This window comes from Mustela erminea, chromosome 7, assembly GCF_009829155.1.
Source record: "Mustela erminea isolate mMusErm1 chromosome 7, mMusErm1.Pri, whole genome shotgun sequence".
In the NCBI taxonomy this organism is placed as follows: Eukaryota; Metazoa; Chordata; class Mammalia; order Carnivora; family Mustelidae; genus Mustela; species Mustela erminea.
Genome location: NC_045620.1, coordinates 45,032,363 through 45,039,585, shown reverse-complemented (window position 1 = coordinate 45,039,585; position 7,223 = coordinate 45,032,363). Strand labels below are relative to the sequence as shown.

The 7,223-nt window shown below is 44.6% G+C and overlaps 1 protein-coding gene across 7 annotated transcripts in view; it reads left to right on the top strand.

Moving 5' to 3' along the window:
• Positions 1–491: 491 nt before the first annotated feature.
• RALGAPA2 (Ral GTPase activating protein catalytic subunit alpha 2) overlaps positions 492–7,223 on the top strand; it is a 324,605-nt gene continuing 317,873 nt past the window's right edge. For 4 of the 7 annotated variants that reach the window (XM_032351550.1, XM_032351548.1, XM_032351549.1 and 1 more), the window contains exon 1: positions 493–908. In XM_032351550.1, the coding sequence (XP_032207441.1) occupies positions 803–908 (106 nt within the window). In that variant the 5' untranslated portion in view covers positions 493–802. Of the gene's footprint in view, positions 909–7,223 lie in introns of all 7 variants that reach the window. The other 3 variants (XM_032351556.1, XM_032351553.1, XM_032351552.1) reach the window with 2 other exon arrangements.

Below are 7,223 nucleotides of genomic sequence, written 5' to 3'. Positions count from 1 at the left end.
AAAACAAAAGAAAACAAAATACCCCAAAAACAAAAAACAAACAAACAAAAGACACAGATCTTAAAAAATAAAATAAAAGCCTTCACAGCTTTCCTTACAGAGATGTTACTGTGGTTACTGTGGTTCACGTTGCACTAGAGGAAAATGGCTTGGTGGTATAGGGCAAGGAGTGAGGCTTTGAGAGCTCTGGGCCTCTCCAGGAAGGGAGCAGGCGGATGCTGTCCAGAGGCTTGGGGACTCTGTAAAGGTAAGTCACCGCGCCCCGCCCCCTGAAGAACTACATTTCCCTAGAGGTCTTGCAGCGTACGGTAGGGTGAGGAGGAAGAACGTAACAGACCCCACCCATGAACTCCCATCGTGCCTAAGACACCCTAACATGATTGGAGGGTTCTGTCGCAATGCATTCCGGGACTTGTAGTACAGCGTGTTCATGATCCAAGCTTCTTTGTGATTCGCGGGGCCCACTAGTCGCTACCGGCGCGGTCCCGCGAGGCGAGTCCAAATCGCGTGCGCCTGCGCCGATCCCGAAGGGACGGCCCGCACCTCCCGCGGGGCGGGGCTGTGGATTTCGCGTCGAACACCGCCTTCCTGCCCCGCCTTTCCCCGTACCGGCCCGCCCCTCCTTCCTGGAGGCACAGCCGAAGCCGTGGCGGCAGGGACAGAAGCAGAGGCGGCGGTGGCGGCCCGGCGGGGGGGCGCCGAGTGGCCGGCGCGACACGCGCGGACTCGGACCCTATGAGGTGATTAGTGCGGCGCAGGCGCCTCCTGCCCCGCCGGCGGGGCCCGGGTTTCCCGCGGCGGGATGTTCTCCCGAAGGAGCCACGGAGACGTGAAGAAGTCCACCCAGAAGGTGCTGGACCCCAAGAAGGACGTGCTGACGCGCCTGAAGCACCTGCGGGCGCTGCTGGGTGAGGCCCGCTGTGGGTCCCCGGGTTCGGGGGTTCCTGCCCTGACGTGTGCCGGGGGAGGGTCGGGGCTGGGATGCCCACGGCATGCGGGGGACATGAGAGGGTGGTGTGAGAGACCCCCCTTCCCGGGGCCCAGCACTGTTCCCGGACAGCGGGCACTCTGGCCCTCGGGTCTGCCTGTCGCCCGGAGTGTAAACTTACCCCGGATTTGCTCCCGGTCACCTCAAGGCCGGCGGACCCGCGACTTTCCCCTCCCTGGCAAATCCTGCACTCCAGGCGCTACACAGACACACACGCACACACACTCACACACAGAAAATAAACTGACACCTCCCCCTCTTGTTTTTTAAATTTTAATTTTGGACACTGACACCCGAAGTAGACTGAGTCTCCAAGTGTTCCCAGCCCAGACTTAACTGAAATGTCCTCTCTTCTGTGGGCTGCCCCCCACTTAAATTTTATTTTTTACTTTTAAGTCGGAGTCTTCAGAGAGTCGGAGCGTCCCAGCGCTCCCAGGATAAATTTAATTGAGCTGTCATCTATCTTCCCGCGCTCCTCTTATTTTTATTTTTATTTTGGGTCTGACCGCTTGGGCTTCCTTGTGTGGTTGGTGTGAAAGGGGCTTCTCCTGTTTGTGGAGGGAGGGGTGGCTTTCCTGGGTTCAAGGAGGCTGCTGCTGCTTTCTTGCCGGGATGACAGTGAGAGTTATTTCCTTCTTTCGTTTTTATGGACTGCTGGGTGGAGATTCTGTGGAGCCCAGGGGGCCTGTAGTTGACCTGCCATGAAGCTCATCCTTGTGGCTGTGAAGTGTCCCCAAGGCTTCCTGTCACCTGCTGCATGTGATCTCTCGCTGCTTTGCTAGGCTGTGTTCTGTTTTCCATTTTCTTCCCTACTTAGTCTTAACTTTTGTTTAGGACCAAACACCTGTGCTACCTGTGTTGTCCCTAGTGTTTTTTGGGGGCTGAGAAAAGGACACTTTGTTTCCTCTGGATTCTTTTATTTGTAAAATGAGGGGGGAAAAAAAAACACCTGAATTAGGACACGCAGTCTTAATGTGTCTGTCACTTGAGGAAATATGACATAAAAGAATTCCTTTTATATGTGAGAATTTTTTTTAAAAGATTTTATTCACTTATTTGACAGAGAGATCACAAGTAGGCAGAGAGGCAGGCAGAGAGAGAGGAGGAAGCAGGCTCACTGCTGAGCAGAGAGCCCGATGCAGGGCAGGATCCCAGTACCCTGAGACCATGACCTGAGCGGAAGGCAGAGGCTTTAACCCACTGAGCCACCCAGGCGCCCCTATATGTGAGAATTTTAAGTAAAGATCTTGTTCATGAGATTAAAAGTTGCTAATTATTTCTATTTATACCCTGTGAAGTACCTCTGAGGAAAGACACACACACACACACACACGCACACCCCTGGTTTTTCCAAGTGCAGTCTTCACAATCTCAGACTCCTTGAGATTTACACTATCCCATTCAGTTTGGAATGAATGTAAATTAATTACTTACTGTTAAGAGAGATTAGTTTTCTAGAGTTATGAAAGTGAAGTCAAATGTCCTTGGTAAACTGAACTGTCTCCTCCCTGTAGTAAAGTCTCATGCTCACACAGGTTGCATTGTGCAGAGTTCTAGTGAGTGATAAACACCTACTGCAGGGACATTTTTGATAAAGGAACAGTCTTTTAAAGGATTTGATACTCTGGGACTTTTCCTGTGGTAGAGAATTTGAACTTTTGTTCTGTCAGAGTCTGCAGGATTAAGTTGGCTCCATTTTGTAAAGGCGGAATCAATTAAACCTAGATGAGTTTGGCTTCTTAGAGATGCACAGTACCTTGTTACCATTCTGAGAAAGTAGTTTGTTTTCAAGGCTGTGGAATTGTGGTTTCATTTTAAGGTGCAGTATCTTATTTTGAGGAACTTTCTTTTTTCATTTCGTTGAGCTCATTATAATCTCAGTTTTGTAAAATAGAGAGGTTCTTTAATATTCGGTTGTTTTTTGAGGATGCATTTGTTTGTGGAATGACTCAGTGTACTTTCTTGCTGCAACTTTATCCATAGGGACTACATTTTTATAAATGTGTCTGAAGACTTCTAGTTAAAATGTCTAATGTAGAGTTTGGTTGACAACTGTGGTTGGGAAAGACTTTAAAGAAATATAGTACATTAATGTACTAGTTCCTAGTACATCATATACCTTATTTGTTTGCTACTTAAAGAAAAAAGTCTATTTAGAAAAAAATGGCCTCTTGATCTGAAAGACAGGAATTAGCCAAGATCAAGAAAACCATTTGAAGGGGGGCACCTGGGAGGCTCAGTGGGTTAAAGCCTCTGCCTTCAGCTCAGGTCATGATCTCGGGGTCCTGGGATCAAGCCCCGCATCGGGCTCTCTGCTCAGTGGGGAGCCTGCTTCCTCCTCTCTCTCTGTCTGCCTCTCTGCCTACTTGTGATCTCTCTCTCTGTGTCAAATAAATAAATAAAATCTTAAAAAAAAAAAAAAAGAAAACCATTTGAAGGAAATGAATGGACATTATTGTTGTATTTTTATTTGCATATTTCTGTAATAGTCTTGCTTTTCACATATTTTGTCTTCAAGTGATAATAGAGATGTGCTTTTTTACATACAAAGATGATACCACTGATCCGGATTTCCAGCCTGTGGCGGCATCACTTTGGCTGGTTACTTAGCCTGTCTTTGAATCTCAGTTTCTTTACTCTGTCAGATGGGTATGGTAATGTCTGCCTTGTAAAGGTTATTGCGAGTCTAATGTATAAACTACTTCAGCTTGTAACAGGCATGTAATAGGTTCCTCTCCTGTTACTTGCCCACCATCATGAATAGGCTAAGACAAGTATTTTGATAGGTACTTTCCCACACCACCCCTTATATTTTGATAATTGCTGTAAGTTTGTTCTCTCTTTCTAAAACTTAGTCTATGTTAAAGACAACTGGCTGAGATACATGTGACAAACTCTGGAAAGTACAGTATTTCTCATTCATGGTAATGGCTCCAGTTAGAATTTGCTTAGTTCCTTTTATCTGGCTCTGTATTACAGATTGCCCTGATATTATTAACCTTACTTTACAAGGTGGGATTCTGAGGCCCAGACAGACCTTACAAGAGGCCAAGCAATGGACTATTGCCTGTATGCATTGTGTTAATTACAGGTAGAACAAAGAGCTAGTTGGTCCCCTGACTTCCAGTTCTGCCTGTATTGTTGAAATCATCAATGGAAGAGTAAGTGAGTCAACAAAACAAAACAGAAACCAAAAAAATTCTGTGTATTGCTCTGTTGCTCCAGCACAGATCCCATGTTTAATTAAACATTGAGTACCTACTACAAATCCCCATTTAGGAATGGAATAAAAAAGCAAGAAGAATTGATATAATAGTAAGCATATAATGTGGTATGAAATTAGATAATGGCTTAAATGTTGCACTCTGTTATAGGATTTCAAGAGGTCAAATAAGATCATTAAGAGTGGCACAAACATGAGGGCATTTTGAAGAAGGTTTTCCTCATACTGGTCCCTGAAGGATAGCTAGACTACTGAACTATATGTGTAACTTAAAATTTGTTAGTAGCCACATTTAAAAAAGTAAAAAGAAAAAGGTGAAATTAATTTTAATAATACATTTTATTTTATCCCACAGATCTACTCTGTATTATATCAATAGGTAACCAATATAAACTATTTTTTACGTTCTGTTTTTCATACAGTCTTTCAAATCCAGTGTGTATTGTACACTTCTAGCATGTCTCATTTTGAAATGATTTTGCTATGTTTTAAGAACTCAGTAGCTCTCTGTGGCTAGTGGTGTAATACTAGACAGAGCAGGGTTAGCATTTGGGAAGTGCAGTGGGAAGGCAGTTCCAAGCAAGGGGAGATGGATGCTGGTAGTGGAAATACACTTGGCAATGATGTAGAAAGGTGAGGAACACCAGCCTGCTCCTTCCTTCTGTCCAGTGAGGGAGTCACAAGGTGATGTTGGTCATGAGACAGAGTGCTAGAATTCTTGCCCTGAGGGTGTTCACAGTGTCAGAGGCATGACTGGAGTGCTATGTAGGCCAGGGGTAGAGACAGTACAGTAAATTGAACTGGGGGATCTTGTTGGAGGAGAGGTGTGGCAGCCTAACTGGCAGAAGCTGAGGCAGTTTGGGGGCAGATCAGAAAAGGTCTTGTTTGTCTGAGTTGAAAGCTCCTACCTTACCCTGCAGGTGAGAGAGCCCTCTTGAAGAACTCTGAGTACGTCACATGATAAGATTTGAGAGCTGCTTGGCTGTCAGCAGGGCCAGGAAAATGGATTGGAAGGTGATGGGAGAGGTGACACTGCTGGCAGGAAAGGAAGAGACGAATGACAAGGGTCTGAAATAAGATGCTCTGTGAATGGAGAGGAGGGTGGGATTTCAAAGGACCAATGCAGGGGGAACTAGTAATTGTCTCAGTGAAGTAATGAAACAGGTTTGTAGAAGCCAGACGAGGAGTGATCAGTTTGAAGCAGAAGAGATCTGGGAGAAGAGGCTGTAGTCAAGGCAAATCAAGTGACATCAGGGCTTGGGGCAAATATTTGGAACCAGTGAGGAGAGAACACAAATGCTGTCGATATATTGACGGAGTAAAATGGAACATTTTGGGGTATTTTCCAAATATCCCAAGCATCTGTTCCTTTAGGTAGGGGCAAGTTCACTTAAATTTTAAATGTTGCCATTTAAACTTATTTTATTATTAGCATTTTCCTCTCATTTTTATTAATTACAAACATTTGTTGAAACTGTGTATTGTAAGTTAGCTTATGTTTCCTGGATGGTCAAATTGTTTCCTTTCTTTCTCTTTTTCTTTGTTTTTTTCTCTGATCTAAATAATACTGCTCTAAACATGTTGGGAAGTAGCTTTTTCTCTATTTTACATTATTTCCTTAGGACAGATTCCATTGAATTCAAATTTCTTGGTGTGAACATGTTTATGACTGAATTTACTGTGCTCTTTCCTAAGTGGTGTTCCAGCCTCCTAGCAGCAAGGATTGAAACTACCATGTGCATTGTGGTCCGACTAGCAATAAAGTCATTTGTGTAATATGATAATTGGCGGTAGGCACTTTGGAGAATGGGAGTGTCAGGTAGGAGAGCCAGAGGTGTTGGAGGAGAACCTGGCTAATAATAGGGGAAGATGAATTAGGTGTTAGAGGTGTTGAGTTTGAGAAAAGGGCAAGATCCAAGTGGAAATGTCTAGGAGGTTTTTGGACAAGGGGTCTGGAACTTAATAGTAGGATAGAAAGCTGTGATAAGGTGGTTTACTTTCATCATGATTCCATCATATCTTACCACAACCTCTGATGCAGGGAGGGTTCTTCCTACTTTCAACCTGTAGAAGCAGAAACTGAGACTCAGCTAGGTTAACTACTTGTTTGTCAGCACCTAGTTGATATGTGGCAGAGCTGGGATTCCTGATTCTAAAGGCCATGTTATGTTTCTGCTAGTTATCTGACTCAAAAGCATATTTATGTATCAGAAAATATATTTACCCACCACAGTGAATGTTGATATATAAACAAAAGCCCTAGGGTTTTTTTTTTTTTTTTAAAGATTTTATTTATTTATTTAACAGACAGAGATCACAGGCAGGCAGAGAGGCCGGCAGAGAGAGAGAGACAGGAGGAAGCAGGTTCTCCGAGGAGCAGAGAGCCCGATGCGGGGCTCGATCCCAGGACCCTGGGATCATGACCCGAGCCGAAGGCAGAGGCCCTAACCCACCGAGCCACCCAGGCACCCCAAAAAGCCCTAGGGTTTTTGCACTTGTCCCAAAAATGTTGCTTTGACTTTGCTTCTCTTTTCCTGGTCTGTTTTACTAGATTCTTCTACGGAGACTTGAGGCTATATTTGATTTCAGCATGGCAGAAGATAAAAAGACTCCTTTTGTGTTTTCCTGTTCATTGGCCTCTCTGTGCCCTTGGCGGGCCTAGCAGGTGGTAAAATATTTGCATGGATGTTAGTGCCAAAGGACATTCTACAACCAGAGCAAAGCCTGAGGTGTAATGTCAGGCTTTTCAGGCAGTCTTTTGTTTCAAACTCTTGTTTGTTTCAGTCTCTTGTTTCAAACCTTCAAATCTTGTTTGAAGCGAAGTCATCTTGCCATAATGCTCCCTTTGCTAATTTCTCATCAATTACTAACGTTTTATATCTGTAACCTCTGGAACGTAAGATGAGCTTTGGACACAGATACGTGGTATCTCAGATGCACCAATCCCTGCCTCTAGGGCTTGGGGATGTCTGGACTTCTGATGAGAGAAGTACAGACTAAGGATAAAAGTCC